The sequence below is a fragment of the Tubulanus polymorphus genome, chromosome 3 (genome assembly GCF_964204645.1).
Source record: "Tubulanus polymorphus chromosome 3, tnTubPoly1.2, whole genome shotgun sequence".
In the NCBI taxonomy this organism is placed as follows: Eukaryota; Metazoa; Nemertea; class Palaeonemertea; order Tubulaniformes; family Tubulanidae; genus Tubulanus; species Tubulanus polymorphus.
In genome coordinates, this window is record NC_134027.1 from 5,330,175 (window position 1) to 5,357,191 (window position 27,017).

The 27,017-nt window shown below is 36.3% G+C and overlaps 6 protein-coding genes across 13 annotated transcripts; 3 read left to right on the forward strand and 3 right to left on the reverse strand.

Annotated features, from left to right (window-relative positions):
* Nucleotides 1-696: 696 nt before the first annotated feature.
* On the reverse strand, nt 697-8,257 carry LOC141900982 (hepatocyte nuclear factor 4-gamma-like). Of its 3 annotated transcripts, none has more exons than XM_074788027.1 (7): nt 7,915-8,257; nt 4,367-4,693; nt 4,089-4,210; nt 3,756-3,914; nt 3,404-3,644; nt 3,080-3,313; nt 697-2,552 (listed from the first exon to the last, which is right to left on the reverse strand). In XM_074788027.1, the coding sequence occupies exons 1-7, from the start codon at nt 7,973-7,975 to the stop codon at nt 2,101-2,103; spliced, it is 1,596 nt and encodes a 531-aa protein (XP_074644128.1). In that variant the 5' UTR covers nt 7,976-8,257; the 3' UTR covers nt 697-2,100. The 3 variants fall into 3 exon arrangements, with proteins under 3 accessions (XP_074644128.1, XP_074644127.1, XP_074644129.1); XM_074788026.1 differs by having other exon boundaries at nt 4,089-4,213; nt 7,915-8,255; XM_074788028.1 differs by having other exon boundaries at nt 4,098-4,213; nt 7,915-8,254.
* Nucleotides 5,000-15,716, forward strand: LOC141900991 (uncharacterized). Of its 3 annotated transcripts, none has more exons than XM_074788038.1 (7): nt 5,003-5,095; nt 13,509-13,577; nt 14,049-14,117; nt 14,210-14,304; nt 14,418-14,517; nt 14,599-14,736; nt 15,001-15,716. In XM_074788038.1, the coding sequence occupies exons 2-7, from the start codon at nt 13,533-13,535 to the stop codon at nt 15,253-15,255; spliced, it is 702 nt and encodes a 233-aa protein (XP_074644139.1). In that variant the 5' UTR covers nt 5,003-5,095; nt 13,509-13,532; the 3' UTR covers nt 15,256-15,716. The 3 variants fall into 3 exon arrangements, with proteins under 3 accessions (XP_074644137.1, XP_074644139.1, XP_074644138.1); XM_074788037.1 differs by lacking the exon at nt 5,003-5,095 and adding an exon at nt 12,295-13,200; XM_074788036.1 differs by lacking the exons at nt 13,509-13,577; nt 14,049-14,117; nt 14,210-14,304; ... (1 more) ...; nt 14,599-14,736; nt 15,001-15,716 and adding exons at nt 10,881-11,019; nt 11,131-11,197; nt 11,295-13,120 and having other exon boundaries at nt 5,000-5,095.
* LOC141901002 (uncharacterized) lies at nt 15,675-19,536 on the reverse strand. Its single transcript, XM_074788054.1, has 3 exons — nt 19,478-19,536; nt 19,203-19,273; nt 15,675-19,022 (listed from the first exon to the last, which is right to left on the reverse strand). The coding sequence occupies exon 3, from the start codon at nt 19,010-19,012 to the stop codon at nt 18,317-18,319; it is 696 nt and encodes a 231-aa protein (XP_074644155.1). The 5' UTR covers nt 19,013-19,022; nt 19,203-19,273; nt 19,478-19,536; the 3' UTR covers nt 15,675-18,316.
* A 299-nt stretch (nt 19,537-19,835) lies between these two features.
* LOC141900971 (leucine-rich repeat and guanylate kinase domain-containing protein-like) lies at nt 19,836-24,062 on the forward strand. 2 transcript variants are annotated; one of them, XM_074788008.1, is made up of 16 exons: nt 19,836-20,141; nt 20,268-20,375; nt 20,460-20,541; nt 20,616-20,798; nt 20,919-21,043; nt 21,143-21,196; nt 21,279-21,368; nt 21,447-21,614; nt 21,687-21,793; nt 21,867-21,986; nt 22,081-22,177; nt 22,252-22,365; nt 22,447-22,648; nt 22,738-22,991; nt 23,095-23,183; nt 23,559-24,062. In XM_074788008.1, the coding sequence occupies exons 1-16, from the start codon at nt 19,842-19,844 to the stop codon at nt 23,926-23,928; spliced, it is 2,463 nt and encodes an 820-aa protein (XP_074644109.1). In that variant the 5' UTR covers nt 19,836-19,841; the 3' UTR covers nt 23,929-24,062. The 2 variants fall into 2 exon arrangements, with proteins under 2 accessions (XP_074644109.1, XP_074644110.1); XM_074788009.1 differs by having other exon boundaries at nt 23,102-23,183; nt 23,559-23,692.
* A 74-nt stretch (nt 24,063-24,136) lies between these two features.
* Nucleotides 24,137-25,135, reverse strand: LOC141901008 (small ribosomal subunit protein mS33-like). 2 transcript variants are annotated; one of them, XM_074788061.1, is made up of 4 exons: nt 24,999-25,135; nt 24,579-24,802; nt 24,377-24,495; nt 24,137-24,291 (listed from the first exon to the last, which is right to left on the reverse strand). In XM_074788061.1, exons 2-3 carry the CDS (start codon nt 24,785-24,787, stop codon nt 24,387-24,389), a joined length of 318 nt encoding a protein of 105 aa, XP_074644162.1. In that variant the 5' UTR covers nt 24,788-24,802; nt 24,999-25,135; the 3' UTR covers nt 24,137-24,291; nt 24,377-24,386. The 2 variants fall into 2 exon arrangements, with proteins under 2 accessions (XP_074644162.1, XP_074644161.1); XM_074788060.1 differs by lacking the exon at nt 24,137-24,291 and having other exon boundaries at nt 24,343-24,495.
* Nucleotides 25,136-25,170: 35 nt separating this feature from the next.
* LOC141900984 (5' exonuclease Apollo-like) lies at nt 25,171-26,934 on the forward strand. 2 transcript variants are annotated; one of them, XM_074788030.1, is made up of 2 exons: nt 25,171-25,273; nt 25,417-26,934. In XM_074788030.1, the coding sequence occupies exon 2, from the start codon at nt 25,447-25,449 to the stop codon at nt 26,908-26,910; it is 1,464 nt and encodes a 487-aa protein (XP_074644131.1). In that variant the 5' UTR covers nt 25,171-25,273; nt 25,417-25,446; the 3' UTR covers nt 26,911-26,934. The 2 variants fall into 2 exon arrangements, with proteins under 2 accessions (XP_074644131.1, XP_074644130.1); XM_074788029.1 differs by having other exon boundaries at nt 25,433-26,934.
* Nucleotides 26,935-27,017: the final 83 nt, after the last annotated feature.

Sequence of the window (27,017 nt, forward strand, 5' to 3'; positions counted from 1 at the left end):
CTTGAAAAAATATGCTGTATTCAAAAGATAGAGAATTAATTAGAATTGCGTTGATCTCTGTGCAAACAAACCTCTTCAGTATGCTGTTACAGCGAAATGTGCATCTATATGAGGAACGTTTTAGAGATCTGATATGTCATTAGTGAAATGAATTGCAACCACATTTTGGTGTTCATTTGATGTATATTTAATCAATTATTTTGTGTAAAATAATGTGTGGCCAAATAAATCTATTCATCAGTCTGTGATGGTTCATTGTCAACCACATATATTATAATCATGTCAATAAAGAATGATTTTAAAATTTTATACAAATTGATACATAGATGTTCTAGTTTTTTATATGATTCATCTTGTGGATTTTACAACCAGCAACACACGAGTGGCTAAAATCTAATGACTATATGATCAGTAGAGCGAAGTCGTGGTTTCACTATCCTCTGACCAGAAATGTATTTAAAACTTTAAATAGGAAATTGTTAAAGTGGGATCTAAAAAGGTAGGTCGTTTCATAGATAAAACAGCTTGGTAAAGTGTTGGAAAAGCTGAGGGTTAGCTCCAGGCAGCATATTTGTGTACTACAGCGCCTCTGATTAATCACCAAAATGTCACACTAATCGATCATGCGATGTTTCTGTCACCTATTATAGTCTCTTCAAACCAGGATGAAATACAACAGATAAGCCAATTATCGTATTGGTATATTTAATTCATATTTTTTACAAAATCAATTAATTCAATCGAGAATATATAAGGAAATACAGGTATATCAATTATACGATGTATATGTGAGTAATAATCATGTTGATTTTAGGATATGAAAAAAATCACAGGTTACGGTATATAAAATCTACAGCACCATTTTAATACAGGATTGAGGAAACTGTCATGAGACATTCATATGAGTTTCATATGAGCAACTGTCATGCAATGACATTTAAATTCTTGCATACACTTTGGACATAGATTTTTCATCTATTTCATTGGTCTAGATACAACAAAATCAAGGAATCATTGTTTAGCAAACACAAAACAGCAAAAATCTCTACGAATTTTCGTTTTTCTTTATATATTACAATAAAAATAAACCAATTAATAATTTGGTTCTGTACACGACTTGACTAGGACTCATCCATTCTAAAACTTTTGTTTTGTAGCGAGCCTTGACCAAAAAATACATCCGTATTGTTTGCCATGACTTCGAACTTATGAATAACCTTACAGCCTATTTGTATTACAACTATGAACAAGATTATAATCTCATCCATGTTCGGCTGCATCATTGGTTTCGTTTTTATTCTTATGCACTTGAAACCAGTTGCACAGTTATGACTTAAGTCCAAAAGTGGTCTTATATCAAAATGGTCTTTAGTTATTAAATTGGCTAAAACCATCTTAGACTGGTCTTGAATCTAAGCCACCACCGTGCAACAGGCCCCAGAGTGAATACTTAAATGCACCGACTGGGATTGGTACCTAGGAATCATCTGCATATTTACAAACACATACATTGAATAGAAAATCAGCATTTCAAGAGACAACCTCTCATTATTGAATCATTCATTCATATATCAATTGGTTTATACTGCAGCAATATTTAAACACGCTGGCCATGTATTGCTTACTCTCTTACCATATATGAACTATCTAATCTATTCATTCATTCTATGCAAAAAAGCATTTTACGTCATTACAGGCACGCAGAAGAATACTGGTGATCTCACTACTTTCTGTCCAGCAGAAATGATTTAAATACGAATATCAGTATACTATCTATAATATATATCAAGTAAATACATAAAGTCAGCAGTTACGCTAACAATCGAAATAAAAGCTACAATATCCTACAAAATTAAAAATCCTCCATAACCAAACTTTTTATCTCCAATAACTTCATATCATTATCAAATTGTTGTATTCAATCCAGGCTAATATGTGTTTATATAGTGTTGTTGACTTACATTTACAAATACATTGAAAATACTGTTTTTTTGGTAGTTGTACTGATGCGCAGTTATGTCATACTGGCTTACAAATATTACAACAAATATTTTCAAATCTTGAATATGAGAAATTACTAAATCATTTCATTAAGATTTATCATTCACGTTTGTATCCATTTGGAGGGTTTTGAAGTTTAAACTCAGAGTGCAATGCTGGAGATGATTCTGATTTTGTGTCATCATGATGCTGCCAATGTGACGATGGAGATCTCGGAGAGTTATTTTGTGATCGTGTTAATTGTTGTTCAAGTTGAGGAGACTGTGGATGGTGTAGAGTCGGCGCTAATGGAAGATGTGCTTCGAGTCCATGCCTTAAACTGTTCTCAATTACAGATATACGTGCAGCTTCTCCAATATGCGTAATCGTGTGCTGATCATGATGTGACGACATCGCTGGTAGTTGATCGAATTGTTGCTGGTGATGACCATTTTGAAGGTCATGTAAAGGTGACTGCGACATCATGGGTCCCTGTGGTGGCGGAGGAATGCTGGCTGTTAATGGCCCAGGTGATGTCGAAGGACCACTAGTTAACAACTCATGTCCAGCACCTGAAATAAAAAGTGTAGCTCATAAGCATTCATAACATCATTAAATCAATGCTTTGTATGAATTGAGGACATTTTTAGTGTAAGACATGTGCTGTGCAAAAAATAGAGAACTAAAATATGTGCACTTGGAACGAACTGTGGACATGCTTAATGTTAGCTACCACCCATGACCTAGATATGACCAGAAAAGAATTAGTTTTCAAAAGTCATTTAATCAGAAATTCAAGGGGTTGACAAAAAAGGCACTCAGATGCAGGTACCTGAGTATTCTTGATCATGGCTGTAGTAGCCATCATAAGCCGACAGTTGATTGAGGTCCACTTTAATTGAAGGTAATGCTGTAATGGAATTCATGCAAAGCTAATTGAAGGTGACGTAGCTGACTAAATACCGATGTTAAGCGTTTCGGAAGATTCTACGAAAATCGTTTTAGATAATCTATGATTGATTTTGCGAATGGAATAAGGATAAGACAATTATAGGGAGCTGAAGCAGAGGGAATTTGAAAATGTACAAATAAAACTAACCACCAAGTAGCATCTCTTGCAACAAGTTGTCAACTTTTGCTACACCAAATAGTTTAGCAAATTGAACCTGTTCTATCATCTGCCATGTGATACTTTGTAATGCTGGTAAAAGGAGTAAAACTTCTCCAAAACGACCTCTAGAGTCATACTGTCGATCATTGATGTAGTCTTCCAAGTTGATCTGAACCTGATACCTCATGCTTTTTACTTTATTACTGTCTACTGCAGCTTTTGCTGTAATTATATCATATAATCACGAAATAAAGTATGTAATCTTAATTCAAGGACTCTTAACGGCTGCTCAAATGAACTGCAGATACATACCTGGATCAAAAAATACAATGGATTTCAGACAGGCAAATTCTGTGTCATCAACTTGAACTTCACGTAGTGGTAAAACTAATTCATCTAAGATACGATTTGCTATACGACTAAATTCTATTTCTGTAGTATGCCTCGGGATGATATAATCATTTCCGAGCAACAATAGATCTGAATAATGTATGGATCGCCTGGCAACCCCTAACAATAAATGTTCCCCGGCATGAGCCCGAAGTAATGCGATCTGAAAGATATTATGAAAGCATTTAATTCTATGTAAATTTAGGAAGATGGCTTTATCAGGAATGAAAGTTCAATATATCATCTCATTTTCTCTACTGGCATCTGTCAGTACCTGATCATCCAGAGTCAGTTCACAGAATGGTCCAATCTGTTTAGCCCATTCTACGAGAATTAACAATTGCTGTTTCATAGATTCGCATACATCAATTACTGTGGCGATTTTCTTCTGTGAAATATCTGCTCCTGGAGGCAATGAAGTTGGACATGCCATCTGAAATAATGAAGTAAAACCGAAATTCAGAGTTGAAAAAACTACATAGCATTCAAAGCAGCCAGGGAAATCTGCTACCAAGCTAGAAGCTGGATAAGAAGATAACTAAGCATTTTTTTGTAAATTATTCATTGACTCAATGCAAAAGCGGTTTCAAAGCAGAGTAAATTTTACCTCGCATACCTGCCTTGAAACTAATTCTGCATGGAGCAGGTTTGTCACAGACAGGGCGCTATTCTGCTGAAGTTCCTCATAAGATGTACGTCTAACACTGATTCTATCACGTTCATTCTGAACTGCTGGAAATGTATAGAAATTCTATCTTCATTAAATATGTGTCCTCTTACCCCTATATCCTTATACATATATATGCAAAACCATGGATAGAAAATCTAACCCCGACTTATACCATGGACTCTAAAACGTTTTCTAGAGTCCACGCTTAAACCTACCTTCTTTTCTCATTCCAGCCCGAAAACATTTTCTCAGGCGACAATATCGACATTGGTTTCGCTTATCTTTGTCAACAACACAATTACGTGTAAAACGACATGTGTATACGTGATTTTTCCTGACACTCCGTCGAAAGAAGCCTTTACATCCATCACAGCTCGCCGCTCCGTAGTGTTTACCTGTAGCCCGGTCTCCGCATATCGCACAGAACTGGTTATGCATTGGGCTGTTGTTATTATTATTATTCGGTGATTGAATTGATTGCACAGATTGTGACATAGTCGGCAAATTTGGTAACATGTTGTTGTTCACTGGCTCTCCACTTTCTAGAAAATATAACATCCATAAAAATCAAGATTCAATCTCTATCTGAATACATTTCATCTACGCAACATGTATTATAGAAAAACTTTATTGAGTTGCGGTCATGGATAATACGCCCCAAAAAGAGACAGTAGTATCAATCATGTGTTATCTTAATACATATACCCTTTGAGCGTATAGCAGGATTGAACATTGCACCAAGTTCATCTAATTCGGTTTTCATGAAACCTTTACCCACCCAAATCAAAGTGCAGAGTCTATACCTACGTATAAGACCCTTACCCTAGTCACATTTATTATTGGGATTTCAGGCACAATGAAGACACGTTCAGTTTTTCTTCCTTCGTCGCAATTGATGATTAAGGATTTACGAGCAAAATTCAGACCTTTTCAGCCAGGTAAAGGTGTGTATTAGTACATGAATATAAATTCGAAAAATTCTCTCAAAGAAAAATGCTTTTCTGTTCGAACATTCGAGGTTTAAATCTAAATTCATGATTTATCTTAAAAGCTCTTCAAAAGAAAGTTGAATATTTGTTCAATCTTTGCAAAACTTACCCCCGTGATAATGAAACTGCATGGTGTCTTTTTGACATCCAAACGGTAATTAATTCAGAAATAACAGTGCGATCCTAAATACTTTTCTGTGTCCCCGGCATGTAATTGAAACTGTCATTGTTCTAACTAAATGCAAATAGTAGGTAGCTGCATTACGTTCCATGAGAGCGTCTATCGTCCTAGGCAATGACGTAGATTGGTGTCTCGCAATCTGCTTCGCAGGTCATATGATTTCAATCAGGGCCTTTCATGAGTAAACATGTCTTCATTTTTATCAATTTGATCTTACCAATATTATACAGTCATATTCTGATTACAATAAGTCTGGGGCATGGCAACATAAAAGTGTGATTTATAATAGGGTAAAATTCCTCTATCCCGGTCTGTTTGCGAGTTTGCCATACTTCTAATGATATTCATTATCAATATGTCTCGTAAATTAATTTCCGTCTTATCCTATATGCTATTCAAGTACTGAATACATTTTTGTCATTCTTCACCCTCATAAAATGGACAATTACCCAAAATGAAGGATTTCGCAAAAATACCCTAGAAATAAGCACTCTATGTACGACTTCCATTTTAATGAAATAATCAATTTTCTTTTCTCCCAATGTTAGTCGCAGCGAAGTACAGAATGTTTAAAAAAGATAACATTCTAGCCTAGTTCGCTTAGAATCTTAAACATTAAGTTCCTGATAAACACTTGAAACGTTATCAATAATTATCAGAAAGTACGATCATATGAATTCAAACTGAAATTCACCCACAAATTTATGCTATAGAACCAGAACAGTAAAGATTTTATTTATTCAAAATACAGCAGCAAAATTTATCAGGTCAACATTGATTTACCTTACATTCACTACTTTATTGAAAACAACCAATAGACACGCTGTATTTATTGTTTCTGGAATTTAGATTTAACCATCATTATAGGTCAGATAAACGATATAATGACTGATCATGATCGAACTGAATTAGCGAAAAGTGAAAAAATAAACACCTCAAATCATATAGAAATTAATGTAGCTAACCTGTACGATGACTATTACGAATTGCGGTTTTCCGTTTCATCAGTTAACTTTGAAATATGAATCTATAACACTCGATGATTCATTTGGGCTTCTGCTAATGTTAGATACGTCAAAATATAATGAATTCAATAAATCATTAACCAAACGGATACTATTGAATACTATGATAAATATGTATTCATGTCATAAGCTTTTTGAGTATATATAATATCAACAAACATGTCAGGGTTTCAACACGCCCGAACGAAAATGTCATATCTATCTTTAAACAGATTTCCTATTCTATTCATTGGAATAAATGGAGACGGTCTTCAAACCAGATCCTCTGTAAAATCATATCTTATCTTTCACACTGACATTTTAGAAAGCGAACTAAATCTCTATGTAAATCACTGATAAGATAATGAATTATGAAGTGCATAGTACTGGTTACAGTGAGGTAACACTACACTAGCTTATACATGTTCAAACACTGTACCAATGTTTGTCATTTGAAACACATTTTCCATCTATCACAGATTTGCCACTTGTTTTAATTTTCAACTTGATAAATCAGACTGACTGCATCCGTTCATGTTGAAGATGAGATGAATGGATAGTACAATGACAAATTACGTAATAATTCGTTATGATCACTGTTGATTCTAGCCACCAGATTCCATATATGAATATGATTGCAATACAAGCCCGTAGCGTGGGGCGTATGCACTGCCATTCCCCTTCCCCAGCGCAAAATGCTGACCAGGGCCATCTATTAAAACAAAATTATGATATGTTTTTGGACCTTCGAGGGATGAACTGTTTTTGATGAAATGTTATTTGATTATAAAAAGAAATTTTCTTTTTTCGCCTAAGAGAGAAAACACTTTCCTCAATAACCTCCTGATTATCAGAATCATTTTGATTGGCCGATTTTAGTATCTTATCATTATCATGACCCGAATTGTTAAGACAAAATGTAAATCATCAGAGATGCTTGAACATGCCACGTCACATTGCTTATTAGGGCCAAAATTTTATTGGTTATAGTCTTTGCGATCCAAATGTATTCATTCATCATTGAAGCTGACAAAAATCGGCAATCATGGTTTTGGCTCAGCAATTTATGGTTTGAAGATAAAATATACGGAAATTGACAGCTAGAAAAGATGAAAAATCAATACAAACCCACCAAATCTAAATTGTGTAACACTTTGATGAAGTTATTCCGATAAAACCTCCAAGTTTTAGTCAACAACTCACTCACGTTCAGTGAAGCTGGCAGTCACAAGCTACACATGATTATTACCAGGAAATTCTATAAAAATCCTAATTCAGTGTCCTAATTCTCTGCGCTCATATGATGTTACAATAAATCCATCTATGTATGTGTGTAGGCCTATTTTTAGATAATGAGCCAGGAGCAAAGTCCCGCATGCAATAATTACACAATATTTGTGTGACCAAAAACACAGATTTAAACCAAATGCACAAAATCACAATATAAGAGTATTTTCTCAATTGAATTAAGAATTTTTTTGCCTATCAACTACCATATAATTCTACCTCTGCCTTGTTGCTTTTTGAATTTATGAAATAAGAAACAAAATATGAAAAGGTTTATGAAGTCAAATACCGAAATAACTTACCCCATGAAAATTTTGGCCATGTGAGAAAGTGTTCTCCATTGATACCATTGTTGCCTTCCATGACTGGTGACAACAGCGTAAATTACTTAAACCTAATCTTTAGTAGTATATATTAGCGTTTTATGTTCCACAATCAATTGATTTCTCTCTCTCTCTTTCTCTCTTTCTCTCGCAAATAATGATATTGTACGTCCTGCTTTTGTGAACAAACAATTTTTACTGCACAAGTTGACCAGGATCTAACCCATTTAACTTTCGATAGTTAGAAACACATGATAAGATGACAATGACACTGCACGCAATACGCTTGGTTTCGTAGTTTCTGTCACAGAGAAGTCCAGAGAGATTTGAGACCAGTCCTGAAGAGTTGAGGGCTATCAGTGAATCACAAGTAACCAGTAACAGAGCAGTGATTGGCCGGAGACAGTGTGACCCTAATTTGTTATCACCATGTATGATAAAGACACTATAGAAGAAATTTGACCAATTAAAATAAGTTAAATAATTCAAATTCACAGCATGTATACTTAACGAAATTAGATGAATTAAAAATTCAACGTAATCGTTTGAATTTGAAAAAAACCAAACTAAAACTTGTTATAAACATTCTGAAGAGAGTTGATGATCGAACAAGTTTTATTTATAGAACAGAAAAACAGAAATAATTCTACATAATTGTATTTTAGCTAAATTCAATGTGGTCAGAAAACATCTTCCCAAAAAAACATCAGGCCCAGCTGGCAAAAAATAGATTTTTTAACTATATTAAGACAAAAGTAGGGGAAAACACAGAACAAAATTGGTACTAGATACAAAATAAAATCATAAACTATTTTTAGTTCCAGTTCAAACAAAAATTATGTTCAATGTGTATCATTCCACATCACAAGCAATGCAAAAAACAAAAGGTGCGTGTGATTACTGGCAACAGACCTACTTCCATTGACATTATTACAGGAAATGGTTTACTTTTTTCACGTGATTTCAAACCCTCTGCATCAGGGCATCAGTACTGAACATACGCGGAACAGATAAAAAGATGGTGGTTATTTACATAGAGCTGATGTTGCACCATCATGGATCAAATCAAACTCAACAGTTTGGTAGGCTACCACCCATCAAACAAGTCGCCTGAATATTATATATATTATGATGCATGGATACTGGAGGAGTACCAGATGGATTTTGGTTTAATACTAAATAAACAAAGCAATGAATTCTTTCACAAACTAAATGACACGAGGCTCGTTATCAGGTGTGAATTCATTGGCTATCAATAGCTTAATCTCTGGATAAGGTGTTACTCCCTGACACCTGACTATTAATTGGTTGAATGAAGCACACTTTTATTGTGCCCCAGGAGTTTAGAAGCAATTCTCACACTACTTCATGAGGTTCTAAAGCGCGAAAAATTATTCAACTCAGTAATAAAGTTAAAAACCTGCTGCTGAGGAACTGAGTTCCTGGTTAATAATTAGATTATCATTTGTGACACACATGAATGGTCAATCACCGGGAATAATTCTTTGCGAACCGTGAACCCAAGGGTGGTGGATCACCTTTTAAATTTCCTTTCCTTTATTTTCTGGTTTCCAACGCTTCACTAATCGTCTAATGTACTTGAGATCAGCTTGTGCCTGTGCCTAAAAATTCCCAGAATTTCTGATAGACTAATTTTTCAAAATTTTCTTTGGGATGGCCCGCTGCGCGCAGAGCAACCCCACTTTGAAAATCATGGATCCACCCGCTGGTCCTGGTCTGGTGCCTGGTAGAGGGGACCCGGCGGATTTTGAATCCGCTCCATCATAATTCTTTTTTTAATAAAAAAGTCGTCAAAAAAGTTTTAGGCCAATCGAAAAAGGCTACGGTTGTTCTGACAATTGCCGAAGAATGTCAACATTGTTCTGTATCGTATTACCTTTTCGCGGCTTGTTGACATGTTCTCGCTTCATCGCATTCAGTCGGGATTTTCCTATAGATTTCACGCTTCGGTAACCTGGACTTTCGCCTCTAAAGTAGCCGAACAATCGATCATGTGACAGGCATTGACTGGTTCCGCATGCGCGGTTAAACTGAATAAGAAGCGCGCGTTTCCACGGCCGAGTGGCTCCATGCGTGTGTGCGGAAAATTCAAAACTACCTAAGCTAGGCCAGCCAGGAATGCAGCAGTCACTCGCAGTAACTGTATTGCATTACATTTCATGAATTTTGAATTAGTGAATGATTACACTATGCAAGATACGCCAACAAGTGTGATACCGGTATCGAGTGCAAAATTTCAAATTCGACTGACTGGCTTCCGTTCCACACCACACCCAACCAAAAATAAACCAACCCGAACAAACAACCCCCACCCAACCGACCCAGCCGACCTCTCGCTCGACCTCGCCATCGGTCGCCATCGGTCGCTTAGTCTCACTACTCAGTCCTGACATACGATCATCCACCCGCCCACAAAATGAATGATTTTTAATTAATTGATAATTTAGTCCACTCGTTTACTGAACCTCTGCAACGCCGGTACTTCTTCGTGGCCGTGGGCAATTTTGGCTGATCATTCATTTTCGATTTAATTCAAATTCCTATTTCAAACGCTACAAAATTCTGCTCATACCAGCCAATGCCCACTTCCAACAACCGCAAAAAACCGGCAAGCACCCCGTCCCCGGGGTAGCAGCGAGGGGTGGATCCAGGTCCAGGGGATGATCCAAAAATGTCAAGTTGCCCTAATCAAAATTTGACAGGAAAATCAAATATGTTAAACTGATACCTAAAAAATCTCAAATTCATAAAAGCTTCCCTTTATTTCAAAAGAAATTAGTTAATGTTTCCCGATGAGCTTTCTTTCGGGTGCCCTAATATTATTTGGAGTGCACTCCTCCCTAAATCAGATCCTGGCACATAGATCCGTACCTGTTAAAACTGCATGCATTTCAAGAATTGAAATTACATGTATATTTTTTCAGGTTAAAGGAAAAAATCAACAATGGATTCCAAGATATCGGTACAATCCATATTGGCCACCAACTGATACCAACAGGTTCAGTCTTCTAGACAGCAACATTTCACGAACTATGATTGGGCCAGTTTCACACCCTAAACCAGGTAAAATGCAGGCCTGCGCCTTCTTAGTTTAGTTTTTTTTGTTTGATGAAATACATTTAGAAATATTCAATTTCGCTATTAGAATATACCCGTACAACCCTCAATTTTAAGGATTCTATCAACGATGGCGACCTCCACTGATAAATCAGCCTTATATTCTTAGACCCAATTCAACTCGGTAAGCTGAATCTGAATTTGACATATACAACGAAGAAAAAATGAAAGGTTATTCAAATGGATTGATTGGTCAAACAAGTTTGTATCTTCTTTTTTAGAAACGCAGGCGCACACATTCGTTTCTTTGGACCTCGGGCATCATTCCATTGTTCGGTTAGTCGCTTTCAACCAGCAGTTCCAGGATCCACGCGAAATATCCTGACGTATCATCGGGCTCCACCCGCAGCGGTAGCGCCTGATACAAACAGAGATCCATCGAAATCATTCAGACAGCGGAATATAACACCATCGCCACCATTCCACGCTTATCCGTCGTCCAAGCCAAAAAATTCTCAGCATCCTCAAACGAAAGTTCGTCGACAGCTTAGATATCAGCAAAGAGGGTCTTTTTGTCACCATCCAGCACAGGTTGCTGGCCCCGTACGCAGTGCTTTATACTTTATGCCGAATAATGTGGTTGGTGGTCGATTAAACGAAGTCGGTGCGGGAGGAGACGGTCATCACAATTTAGCGCCGAGAAACGCTCCTACTTTATCCAACGATTGCGCAGCTTGTCAAAGTTTAGCAGTCGATTCATTGGCAAATAAACTGATCGGACTGCTCGACGAAAGCCTTATTGATGAAATATCGAAAGAGTATAACAATCTAAACGGCAATAAGGAGTCAGACGCAGTGAATCAACCAAAACGTGCAATTGATGAACCGGTGCTGGCTCCACAACCATCAAAGCCCGCAGCCACCGATGAACCTGTGTTGGTTCCTGCATCAGATGCATCTGTTACAAATAACGACGAAAATAAGTTATGCGCAAAGATTTTAGCGACACTTCCACTCGGAAACGGTTACGATAGCGAGCTGTACCTAGTTCAGACCCAAAATGATGATGATCAGGTTGTTTCCGATGCTCTGACAACAGCATCTGAGAAGAATATTCCCGCCGACACTGTTCCATATGAGTCTGTTGTTGATAAGAAAACGCTTGGTTTATTGTGTGATGATCGACGCATTAAAGGTTGTACATTAGAATGCAAAGACGGTCAGTGGTCCATGCATCTTGATCTGGATGAGACAAACAATGAATTATATTCATAAAAGATTTTTTCAGTAAATTTTTATTGTTTACTAGTTTTGCAATACGTTGTTGTAGTGTGTTAGATACTTATACTTATTGATATGAATAAAAATGACCCGAAAAAGGCCATACTGGTAATGCATATATTCGGTGTCATTGAGTTAATTTCATCACTCGATGAGTCAGGATGCCGAAGCAGTACGCGGCCCGAGATCATATTTCTAATTCAGCAGTCACCGTTTTGGGACCATACAAAATCAATCACTGTTATAGGAAACTCATTTGGTTATGTACGTCGACGCCACATTGGCAAAATTGACGTCATCGCGGCCGGTGCCGAGCGACACTAACTTAGATCGAACTTTCCACCGATGGCTCTCTGCACAGAAAGCACTTTTCGAAGTGCAACAACCCACCCATGCCGAGCTTTTGTGAGGGGGAGTTCTCAAGAAGAATGGCAATTTCTGAAAAATAGTACTCAATATATGTTGTGCCCGGCGGCCGGGGTCGACTGAGACACTTTTAAGTCATTTTCCAAAAAAGAATGAAAATTGTATCCAAGCAGCACTGTTAAAATACTGTACCGCAGGATAACTCTTCAATTATTAAAGAATTTTTTTAATCTCCAGTAAACGGTAAATCTCTAGCGGTTAAGGTAGTGGACGTGACTGGCAAACTGAATGCGGTTTCTTTTAGGGACTTTGTAAAGTCCTAAACCAGCATATAGCAATACTCTCGAAACCAGTCTCAAGCGCTTCCGGTTTGTCGTCAAGGAAAACAATCCTGTTCTTCAAGATCTAGCCTAGGCCCTATATGAAAGAAATATTCCACTGAATTAAATCTCTGCTTTAACTGAGTCAGAAAGACACAGAATGGCGAAGGCTGCTTTGAGTCAGAATGAATTTTTCAGCCTGCTGTCAAGCATTGATCAGGTATCATTGAATTAATTAAAAAGAAAACAAAATTGCATGACGACAAATCAAAAAATTGGTCGTGTGCAATATTATTCCTCATCATTTCTCGTGCAATTTTCTTTTTTTTGGCTTTCCAGTTTCCGTTGGCTTTGACCTTTTTTCCGACCGATTCAATCCAATTTCTTCCTTCCCTTGCCAGGGCCCAGTTTACAGTTAGTCTGAATACCAGTCGTTGACGTTGTTACAGTTCCCTACAACGAGGAACAATGGCTAGGTACTAGACTAGGGCCCAGTTTAACTCCAATTCACTATGTGTACAATTTCAGCAAACAAACTGCGCCGCAAAGAAGATGGAAATCGTTTCTAAATCAAAAGGTTACTTCAATGCTGAACAGGTAGGTCAGATGTAGAATAATAAGTCCATGTTTTTACGCATGAAAAAACATACAGTGAATCCGATTAAGAAGGGTGAGTTTAGACTCCACTGACCACTGAGCTACTGGATGCACAAAAATGGTCACTGCCTTTTATAGAAACTACAATACCATCTCTAGAGATGTGTAATTTTGAAAAATTCTCTGGAGGACTACCCCAGATCCACCTCGTGACACAGGGGCTCGCATTTGAAGTTTAGGGGTGAACTGTAGCTTAGATCATCAGATATCCAAGGTACTATATAGGCCTATATAAAAAGAGAAGGGTACCTTGGATATTTGATGATCTAAGCTACAGTTCACCCCCAATATTCAAATACGAGCCCCTGTGCCTCACGACTTCAGCACTCGAACTCTATCTCTTTTGAACTGTTGTGGCTTTTTCATTGACTTCCCAATACAATTTTTTATCTTTCTTAAAATCATCTACAGGCTGCATGGTTACTTCAATCAATTCCCATACCTCAACATAAACTTGGTGCCATAAGAATTTTAGAACCAGTGAGTATCTTTCTTTCTCTGTTCCAAATACATCTCACTTTGTGTGAGGTAATGTCCGAACTGATTCAATTGTTTTTCTTGATATTTGGCAGCGACTATGCCACATGACATGTGACGAAGCGCGGCTTATTCTGGCTACATTCACGATTCATAATGATAAACTAGTGGCTCTAAATCACATCAAGCGGTAAGTACCAGGTCCTGATGTCGATAATTGACATCCCAATTTCTATTCTTTTTAAGACCTGTGTACGAATAAAGAAATAAGTGTCAAAGGATGATTTATCATTTTTACAACAGGGTGCTCTCCGATTGTCAGACACAGCTAGGATTAGAGTACATTATGAGTGCGTTTCCATTTGAACAAGACAAACTGAAAGCTGCTTCAATCCTAAAAACGGTAGCATACACATATTCGCTGTATTATATCATCTTTACATCCTCTACTCGGTGATTTATAGCTGTTCAATGTTTGAATCAGGTTCGCTCTGATGCTGCTGATAGACTATCTGCTGGTGGTCATCAAGGATACGGTGCTTTAGGGGGACTTTATACTCAATCCAGACCTCTTGTGCCTCATCTCTATGGTCCATTGGAATTACAGTTTAGGCAGTCTCCCGTAAGTTTTATCTTATAAACTCTTAAAACTACAGTGGAACCTTGGTACAATGAATCTGTTCGTTAACAATAGTTTGTTACATCCAGTTTGAAATTATTGAATTGTCTTATTTGGAAATTATTGAATTGTCTTAATTGTCTTATTTAGGTTTGTAATAACCTATATACCGTTATAAATCCAGGTTCCACCGTGGCTTGAACTTTGTATTTCACAATAATAATGTTTAAATCTATTATAAGATTTATATTTATTACTGCAATTTAGGGCCATGGAGCCATTGAAATCCCTCCACAAGCTCAAGCTGGTGTTGTTCCATCGATATACACCGGACATCCATCCTACGCATATCCGAAAGATAAATCATACATCGAAACTAGAGGATATCCAGGAGCACCATCCTTCCTTGATGAAGACGATTATGTACGATTTTTACCATATTCAGGAGGAGCTCCACCTTTGGGATATCACTCTGGTCAACCAAACCCGGTCGGGTTTCCGAACTTAGAGGCAACTTACTGAGAATTCGAAAAGGATGATCTTAATTAAAATATGATGTTTTTTTTTTCATTAAAATGATCTCTCCAGGTGTTCAGATCATGAACACCAATTGTGTATAAATTGAACTGAGCTGATTCAAAAACATTCATATTTACAAATTTTCCAAAACTTCCAAATTTTACCAGTAGGAACTTTCAGCTATATTGTAAATTGTTCAGTGTTATGTTTGTATATGTTATGATGTAGTGCTAATAAGTTTTAACCCAAGACATGTTATTGTTATATAATAATGAGATTTGAAGAAAAACAAAGTAAAGCTGTGATAATGTATATTATTTTAAGCCATCTTACTACTTGAAGATATACTTCTTATTATGTAGTTAAGTATATTATTTACACCAATGATTGTATAGGAAATACATAATCGTTGTAATCTATGTTAAACATAGCAATAATGTTTGATGATATGTGGAATAAATGACGAAAGGAAAAATCCTTTTGTTTAAATTATTTTCTACTCGTTTTTTTAATTTATTTTGCAACGTACAACAAATAATGAGGACTGGTTTTAGATTGATTTCTCGATTCTGCAGAATTCCATGAAAGAAGCAATACATTACGCGGAATTAGATATAACCAATGCAGCCTAACAATTTTACTTAAAGCTCTGGGGTCGGTTTTATAGACTGGTATTAACTTTAACCCGGGGTTAACTCAATTCATTTTCAATTAAGTTAACCAACGGTTAGAGTTGACACCAGTTTATAAAACCGACCCCTGGATTATAACAGTTCGCAGAAAAGACCAAGATATCAAATATAGCTTTAAATTTTTTTTATCAGGTTTCTTTAATTCAACATATAAAATGCATTACAGAATAAATGCAGAAAAAGATTTTTGGAAACAGGATCCAGGAGTAAAAATCTTCCTGATTTTCACAAAAAAACGCCACATCAAAATGTTCGCAAAGAGATCGATAACAAACAACCAATCAAAACCATTACATCATCAAATATAATAATGAACATTTTCATTCTTAATCAACAACTAGACAACTCTGCGTTTACAATCAAACACTCTCCACAAACTCTTCTATTTCGCAATCGCTGTTTGCATCGATGCTGTTACAATTTGATGTATACATAAAATATACATAATTACACCTTTAGTTGTATAAAGTGTAAGAAATCTTGCATATTCTCTTAAACAACCTATCGTAATAAAATGTTCTTTGTTCATTTGAAAAATTCCCAAGTATTTTTTTTTACTCTGTGATGTTCCATGACTGAAGCTTACCACAACATATAATGGATACATACCTGGTATTTATGCTTATATTGTATAATTCTATGTGTTACACTTGGGAGTATTATCATTCATAAATACATTATGCCTAAATACAGATACTTTATAGATATTTTGGCAGTTCCAAGTGATACAATATGCAGGTATCCGTAGTTAGCTGTATCTATTCAAATGTGTACAACCAAATAGCACAAATCATTTCATTCCTAAACCACCACATCTGAAAAGCGTACATCTTTCACAAAAAACCTATGAAACTCTTTTTTTCAAAATGGGACAAAAATCCTGACAATAAAATGATTTTCTTATAAAAAATGACAAACAGCTTGCAGTGAAATAACCAGTGCAACACCATACCGTTACTTCAATAGCAGTCCTCGTATTTCAGTCTAGAAAGAGTTCATAATGTCTAAATGATACATCAATTTTGGCATCTCATGTTCAGGGATATATCAATGCTAGGCTGCAATTAACTTTTTTAATATGACAGTTTAGGTTTGCATATGTCGTTAGTGACTGGTATGGAAGCCTAATATTTACAATTTTCAAGCACTTACTTTTAATCCTATCGAAAACGGTTTACAATTTTACATACATTACTTTAGACTAATTACCATTTCAAAATACATTTCCATCATGCGTCAATTTTGATTCAAACATTACAAAATTTAGATATGAATTCACTTGTTCAGAGTTCAATTCCAGTATAATTTTTTTCTAATCCCAGCACTTAGCTAATTGGAATTTTTTTTTCGAATCATCATAATCATAATTATTTCAAGGTTGCCTTTTGAGCCACTGAAAGGCCTGTTGTTTAAGCCAACATAGCAAACAGTCCATTGTGCTACAAGCCTAAAATCCTAAATTTTCAATTTGGAAGGATATAATACATGAAATTGATGATGCCTGCTGCTAATCAACAGTACATTCAAGCATAAAACATGTCATGATTGGCCCGTCTTTATATGACTGGAGTCCCGACTTACCATTTCTCTTACATACACGATTTACAGTGAGTACTCACCAAGAACTAAATTTTTCATGAAAATTGATTGAAAAAATTGAAATTCAACTTTAAGCCTTAATATACTTTAATCAACTTTATCCTTAACATACTTAAATGTTTTTTTGAAAACTAGGGAAAAGTCATAAAGAATTGTTTGATTACTCATTGGGTTTCAAAAAATACGAATGGTTTGGAGCATCACTTGGTTCTCTACATTGTTCGTCTTCTTAAATGATTCTTTTCAAGTGACAGAAAATTCTACCAACATTGTATGGAAACGCAAATCATGCCAAAAAATCATTTCCAATTCTTAAGTATACTCACACATTTAAGTACTGGTATTTTGAATTTTGTAAATTTAGTTCTTCAATACATAAAACAGGCGTAGAAAAATATATACCAATATCCAATTTAGAGTCTAATAAATTTTGGATTTAAAAGCTAATATTATTAAATCGGTCTTATATTAAGTATTATTTTTTTAAAAGTCAACTAACATGTGTAACAAAAAAAAAACAAAAAAACACAAACAACAGTCGTAGTACATAGAAAAGTAGGCTATTAATTGTCAGTAAACAAAAAACTTTGTATGACTTCCGTTAATTTCAGATATGATGATAAATACTGCTCAATAAATATATGCATACTATAAAATTTCTTTGACCACCATTGGTTTTTTAATAGTTAAGATCTGAAATCGTTATTATTTCGTAATGTGATAGAACCCGAATATGTACCTTATACGTGTCGTGTATTCCCTCAAATCTAGATTTATCTAGGCATGAATTGAGCGTGTATTGGATAACCAGCTACAGGAGCTCCATACGGATTCTGGGCGGGCGGAACATTAGGGTATGGACTTCTCATCGGATAACTTGACGGTCTAGCATACATATACCCTGGATTACCGGGTACCATTTGACTCGGAGGTATACTACCGGGGTAATGTGAAGGCGCACTAGCTCCTGGATACATCATACCACCATTATTCAGACCAGCAGCCGCAGCGGGTTGGCCGCCGCCCGGAGCACTGCCTGCTAAATACGATGCATAATTCGGACCAGTGTTCTGTAGAGAACGTTGTTGGTAGCTTGCAGCAGGTGTGACTGGATAAGGAACATTAACTCCACCTCTATAAGCTGATATACCATTCACTTGTTGTTGCGGTAGGTAGCCAGGATACGACGTAACCGGCAGAACACCAGCATTGACAGTTGGTCGCGATTGATACAAACCTGCTTGATGAGCAGGGTATGCCTGACTAGGATTTACAGCATATCCCATACTAACAGGTGTAGTTGGTCGTGGTGCTGATGGACCTGTCGGGGGATAAATACCAGGACTCTGAGCGGGCAGACCGGATGACATCATAGCAGGTCCAGGATAACCCATTGCTTGATATGCCGGATTTGGCGCGATTTTATCTGTCGCATTCAGAGGAAGGCTTCCGGGTGCATAGTAATTCATGATGTTGAGCCTAGAAATACAATAGATAACGGAAAACATGATCGAGAAATACGCTTGCATCTGATGCAGTGAATGTGAAATAATTAATAGAGAAAAAAGTAACGCTTAAAGTTAAAGTCAGTCTGCACCATCTTTTAGTCTGGCAGGCATTAATGTCTATATTCAAAATAAAAATCAAATAAACCCTCACCTGAATGGAGTGTATTAATTAGTTTTACACGTGGTCATGTGTGGTCAGATTTTCGGTATGTCAAAAAACAACTACAAAAGGAGAATAGTGCAAATAAAAAAATGCGTTTGGTGGCGCCACCTGTACCGGTATATTTTACACTTTAAACTCTTCTTAAACAGCTTTCACTGAATACTTCAACCAAGATCATGTCAACCATTCAGTCCCTCTAAATCTGTTCCAACCTAAATTCGGCTTAACATGATTTGAGACGTAAAAAACGACGGTGTAATTACCTAAAACGTGAGAAATATACTTGACAGATGATATCAATCCAATGTGTGTAGATGGAGCCACTGGGTTGTATCTCTGCCTTTGATTGGTCGAAAACCGATACAATTCAATTTAATTTTATTGATAGTCTTTCATTACACACATAAAAATTCTTCATTCGTTGTACATTTTTCCAAAGGATTAAGGTTTCTTTGTATCCATAACTAATAAATAAAGTGACTCTAAAAGAGATATAGTAAACGGCGCAGTGTAATATTTTTTGGTTTTGTCTAAAACCCGCGATCGGCAACGGAAATGGACTGCGGTGAAATGAGCACTGTACCGTTTGGTACTGACATCTGTCGGTGGTCACTAAGATAAACAATAATGGCGGACAGCGGAATGGACAGTTCTCTCAATTTGAGAGATGGATATTCCACTACAAGTAACGTAGCTCAAGAAGGTTACGATGACGCGCAGTACGTTATGTACGAGACAAACGTTTTAAACTTAGACAATGATAATGACAATGTTCCATTGACATCAGAAAGTCATTTGCAAGATGATCCAGCCAGTGAAATCTCCCTGCCTGGTCGACTGGCAAATGCGAGTAGTGCTGCAAGCAGTGCAAGTGTAAATTCCAATGTTTTGCTTGATGAAAATGACACAGGCAAACCGACAAAAGAGGTGTGCTTTTCATTTATGAAAACCTGATATTAATTACTTAGCTGGCTTTCGAGTTTCGTATTATGACACCACACATCAGCCTGCTGCTGAATATTGTTAATTGTTTTCCTGTTTGATGAATTCTAGCTGTCACCTGCCGGAATATTGGATGAGGAAACAATTGCACAGGGTCTCTCAAATCTAGGCAGATCAGCTGATGGCACTCAACAAGTCTTCCTACATTTGACTATACCTGTAAGCTCTTTTCAAGAAAAATAGATTGTTCATTTCTTTTGCTGAATATCATAAATCTTGATGAATTCCTTTCATTTTTTTCAGGGGTTTAACTTGAAAGATTTGAGCATTTTAGAAGAATACATCCATCTTCAAAGAATTGAAATTCCTTATAATGAAATATCAGGTAAAATGGCTGAAACAATAAGTTTATCTCTAACACAAGTCATTTTGTTATCTGTGTTAATTGTAAAATTTCAGATCTTACATCACTGGGCAATATTCCATTCCTTTTGGAATTGGACGCTTCAAATAACAAAATAACAAAGCTGCTCGACTTCAAGGCGCCACGAAATCTAAAAGAAGTCGATTTATCATTCAACTTGATTGAAGAAATGGCTGATCTGTCAGCACATCACTATCTCATGAAATTAAATGTTGATAGTATCCTTTTAAATGGAGAATATTTCAATCGAAATAAGTAGAACAAATTTATCGAAACACCACAGGATGTTTTCTATGTATATATCAATTATTGAATAGATGTTCTTTAACTCGTCAAAGATAACAATATCCAGAAAATTCAGGGATTACAAAATTGCATGAGATTAAAGCATCTAAGTTTGGCACACAACCAGATAGAAAAAATAGAAGGACTTGATAAATTGCCAGTTACCTATCTTAACCTTGTAAGTTGTGTTACTATATATCCAGAAATCATCTTTTAAATTTATAATTCTGTTTTTTTTTTTCTAAAGGTTAAATACCTATTGTGTTTTCATTTCCAGAGGTACAACAAAATTAGGAAAATTGAGCAAATGACTTCTCTGAGATACATACAGGTATAAGATTGAAAGAGTGCGTTGTCAAGAATATTCTGTTTTTCATCAAATCTTACATTCTTGCGCTTTGATTTCTATGCAGACCTTGAATCTATCCGGTAATAAAATCCGAAGTTTGAAAGGGTTAGAAGACCATCCTTTCCTGGAAAATATTGATCTTGAGTTTAATGAGGTAATGCATATTTAAGGTATTAAGCAGAGAATTCATGTTACAGCGTATAAAACCTTAGATGAATCTTTATTTATTTAGGTGATTGATATTGCCGAGATACAATATGTGCAAGATTTACCCATGTTACGAAACTTGAATTTACTACGAAACCCAATTCAAGAACTTCCAGATTATCGCCTGGCGATACTATTCAGGGTACAAAAACTCACCGAACTGGACAGACATCGTGTTGATGTTGAAGAAAAAGTATGTAAAATTGCACGTTCTAAAAAGTTAGATATTTTTAGAAATTTTATTCTTTGACACTTGCTACTGCAGGTTGCAGCTGTCAACATGTTTAGTCCCCCTATGGAAGTTGTTGCTGCTAGAGATCACATTATGCATGTCGTTTATTCTTTTCTCCAACCGAGCAAAGTTCTGGAATGGTGAGTGTCCATAAAAGTTGATTCCGAATATTCATTACTTTCTGGAGGTTAAGCAGTCGATTTTTTTTTCTAGCACATTGCCAAGTATTTACACCCCCTATCCAGTTTTAGTCCTAGTTGGACCCGAAGGTTCTGGAGCTAAAGAACTCAGTTTGAAATTGGTTGAAGAATTTCCCGAGTATTTTGGTTATAGGTAATTGAGAAGATCGCTTATCTATAGGATCTGGAAATTCTGAGAATAAGAGTTTTACTTAGATATTTTGGTATTTCTATTTCAATATTTCTAGTGTTACTCACACAACTAGGCGACCATATCCTGGTGAAACAACTGATAAAGAATATCACTTCCTATCATTGGATGATTTTGAAGAAATCATCAAATATGTAAGTTGCGCTACTGTAAGTAGTGTTTCTTTTTATTTCGTAAATTACCACAATTGTTTGAAATCTTTTGATAGGGTCGATTTCTGTATACATATCCATATCTCGGGGAATGGTATGGCTTGACAATTGACTCAATGGAAAATGTGGCTAAAGAAGGTCTAGCCTCAGTCGTACACATGGAACTTGAGGTAAATAAGACCAGTGCATCTCTTCAGTATTTATCTATTGTAAATCTCTTGTAAAACTCTTTCCAATTATTGTTATGATAGGGTGTATTGACCTTGAAGAATTCTCACTTTGAACCTCGATATGTACTTATAATGCCACTGGACAAACAAGTGCACGAGCGAAGGCTCAGAGAAATGGAGATATTTAGTGAAACAGAAATTGATCACACGTTGAAACGATCAGAATTGTATGTGAAATACAACCAAGAAAATCCAGGATTCTTCGATATGTTTGTTAAAAGCGGTAAAAAGCATGTTCTTTAGATCTTTTCATGGTGCTAGCTAACAATCATTTCGTAATATTGTCAATAACGAATATTTTGTTTAACGCAGATGACATCGCTGAGGCATACACAACATTACGACGATTGGTGTTGAATTATCTCGGAATAGGAACAACGTCCCCCGAAGAGGAGAAACCCGCACAATCTGAGCAAACTGAACAAGCCACTGTTGATTCTACTGCTGTTATTCCACCATTGTCAGCCTATACACTGCCAAAATCGTGGCCTAGATTACCAGACAGCGCCCCAGCTGGACTCTCCAGTCTGGTGACTTTGCCACCAGGAACTGGTAGAGGTATAGTGGTGCGTATATTCTGTGTGCTCCATATAAAGTTGAAATGTATGAGAAATTCGTTTTTTCATAGATAATCTGAGAATGAAATCTTTGATCTAAATCGATTTTAAGGAGGAAGAATCGCTTAAAAGACGACAAAGTGCCGCGAAAGATGCAGTGACTGGTCGAAAACCAAGTCTTTATGAGGAGCTATTGAATAAGTGAGTATTCATAGTAGAATAGTCACACTGATGTGCTCATAGATAATAAGGTTAAAACCCACTTTAACCTTATCATGGGCCATACAATTAATTAGGGGCAGCTGCGCCGAGAAATTTTGGAAAAGTGCCCTTTTTGCAAATGTTATTGTAACAAGTATCCAATAGAACTGCCCCTCCCAAAATTCAAATGCTAGGTATGGCCCTGCCATTAACCTAACCTGATTCTCCGTCAGGTCTTTCGATTTTAATTGATAAATTATATTTGCTTTTAATCGTTGTATATATAGTAGGTTTTAAACTTATTAGACCTAAGTGAGTATTCATTCATAATCATTAGTACATTTTAAACTGATGATGTAAATGAATTATTTTAAGAACTCCACAAACAGCAGGCGAAGAAGGACGACCGAAATCATTACCAGTTGATCCGAATCAAGACATTGATGCATTACCTGCAGTTTCACCCGACTCTAGTGTAGATAAATCAGGAAGTAGCAGTAGTTTATCGAATTTATCATCGGCTCCACGAACACTCAGCCCTTCATCCCAGAACGGTGAACATCCAATTGATCCATTCAAAATGCCATCAGAATCTGGAGATAAAGCATCGACCCAAGGCAGCCCCTCGAGACCGATGGCCGCCGGCAAAGTACACCATCATGAATCATCGAGACCATCATCGCGACCTGGTTCCGATAGACACAAAGTTTTACCACCGATTCTGTCTACATCCGGAGGACAATAGATTTCATGTTTAAATGAATCAAAGCTGTATGTGATTTTTGAACTTTCAGTCCAGCCAAGGCGATTAGATCAATATCTAATTATTTGTTTAATAAATTTGATTATTTATGTCAATAATATAGGCCTATGTATAATAAATGGAATGTATTAATTATCGAAGTAAAATTTGTCTGTGTTCTACTTTCCTGGTGGTAAAATCTCATCTGTTTTGCAATTTGAGTCATGAATTCCAGTTTTCATGTACATAGGAGAAAGGATAGTTGGTTAACCCTAGCATATAATATTCCTCGCACCATTCTACCATGAGTAGTCGGTCTAGTATCTAGCCATTGTAGGGGAACCTATACATCCTCTGGTATTCGGACTAAATTGAGAGAATCATGAAAAATTCATCAAATTTTTCTATTTTCATAAATTTATTCTATTTACATAAATTCACTCAAACGCACACAAATCAAACTATTCTTTTTTCAACAAGGCCCGTTTTCCTTCGCCCCTTTTCACTTTACCCTTTCCTCTTAATACTCTTAATCGTTCCATCTCATCGACAAAATCAAGATGTTCATCCCTACAAAATAATATAAATGTTTTACAGTAAGATTACCTGACTACATAAACAGAATTAAGGGCATCAATTAGCAAAAAACCTACCTATATAAACCATATGCACGTAATTGTTTCATTATTTTGTCTAATTTCGGATGATCTGGATACCATTTCGTAATCTCTTTATTATGATGATTTGGAAGTTGGCTGAATATTTTGACAACTTTCATCGATTTATCATTCGTTGTACGGCTTACTTCATTGAAAATGCGCGCAGAAAGATGCGCCATTCTTTTTCCATAGTTAGATGCCATTATTCATTAACAACCCTGCAAAATAAATCATACGTTACATAAAAACAGTGTTAGGTAAGAAAACAATCGGAATAAATTTAAATGAAGTTTGAGAGATATAGTTCAAAATTAGGTGAAATAAAGTACTATTAAATTGAGAATTGAATTGAGGTTGGACTGCTGGCTAAAAAAAATCCACTGGGCGAGCAGCCGTCTAGTTTTTGGTACTTACCACTAATTCTAATTCGAACCAGTAACATAGAAAGAGGGTCAGAATCTTAAACTGTACAAAGTTTGGTTTGTTTTAGCACAACTCGACAATAATAAAATCAATCACACAAATCCAATCAACCACAAGAATCGCCACCATAAACAATTCAATTCAATATATCTCAAGGTCGTCGCGCCTTTCGTAAATTTGAACTTCTACGAGACCCACAAACTTCACTTTTCCTTTATTTCTGATGACGACGCTCGATTTATTAGCGTAACGTAAAATAAGTTTCGGTAGGTCACAGTACTTCTTATCAGATCATTAAATCAATCTAATTAATAAAATAGCCAGCAGTGACTGACTCTAAATAAGTTTGTTTTTTTGTGAAACAAAATGGCTGCTTTTTCAACTGCATGTAAAATTGAAATCTGTTTAGTTTTTGTAACTTTCAGGAACAGCCGCAGTAATGAATGGTTGCGTTATCAAGAACAGTCCAATCGCTGTTGACTTTTGGATAGTCCGGAAACTACCAGCGCATATTCGATTTTTCTTCTTGAGCCATGCGCATGGCGATCATACAAGCGGCCTACGATCGTCTTGGTCGAACAAAATTTACTGTTCAGCGACTACCGCAAAAATTGTGCGTCACAAGTATGATATCGATGAAAAATACCTCCATCCACTATCGGTCGGAGAAAGTCATATTATTCGTATCAATGATAAACCAATTGAGACAATGACAGTTTCTTTGATCGATGCGAATCACTGCCCCGGGGCGGTCATGTTTTTATTCGATGCATACTTTGGTCGTGTTTTATATACCGGTGATTTTCGATATACTGAAGCAATGTTTGGAGTTGACAGTCCATTGAGTAGCTCTCCGCAAATTGACACGCTATATTTGGATAATACGTACAACGATATCAAGTGTAAATTTCCGAAACGTTCTGTGGCGAAACGTGAAGTTTTGAAGTTGGTAAATGAGCATTCAAATTCGCGACGTGTTATTGCTATGAATGATATCGGCAAAGAGGATCTCATCGAGGAAATTGCCAAGCAGACAAATGAAAGGATTCATATTGCTGCTCATCGGTACGAGCTCTATCAAGCTATAGATTTACCGGATATATTTACGATCGATGAATTTTATCATTGCGTTAGTTTAGTGCCAAAATGGAAAGTAAGCGTAAAAGCAATAGAAAACTGGAATCGTGAACAACGCACAATTGTAATTTATCCTACCGCATTGTTTGAAGGCTTAGATTGCAATCTGTTTTCAAAATGTTCAGAATTCGTTCATATTGTTGCATTCTCAGATCATAGCTCGTACGATGAACTTCATCAATTTGTCCAACGCGTAAAACCCAAGGAAATAATACCAATCGTAAATTATGAAAAGTCAGTTTACGGAGTGGACTGTAGACAACGCGCTAATACGGATTGTTTCAAACAGTATTTGGATCCTCGACCGCAAAGAGAATTCTTTACACCGGCATTCATGTACGAACCGCAAGTCCGAATTAGTGTCCAACAGCAAAATACCAAGAAGACATTGATGAAAGTCAAAATGAGGGGCAAACGACGATCACATCCACCGAAAGGAATTGTATACGGCACTCCAGAGAAGATTCCTCAAACTTGTCTTACAGTTTCAATTAATACTCCTGACAAAGTTCCTGTTGTTCTGGATCATGAATCAGTTGCTGATCGGCACATCACTCCACCGCCAAGAGTTAAAGTCAATATACAAACATTTTTTAAAGGTAGTAAAATTGACCGAATCAAATCTGTAAATGATGACAATTTCATGGACCCTGCCGAGAGCAAAGCACCGACTCTTATTTCTAAAATCGATGAGTTGGTACCATTCATTGTATCTGAACCAACAATTATTAAGCATTATGAATCACTGTGCTTACTGAGGAAATAAGAATTAATCATTCTTGGTGGTACAAATGTACACGTTGCAAAAATAGCAAAAAATAAATTTAGCACTTTTTCATAAATTTTATTGATTGTCTATTTTATTGTTTCTCC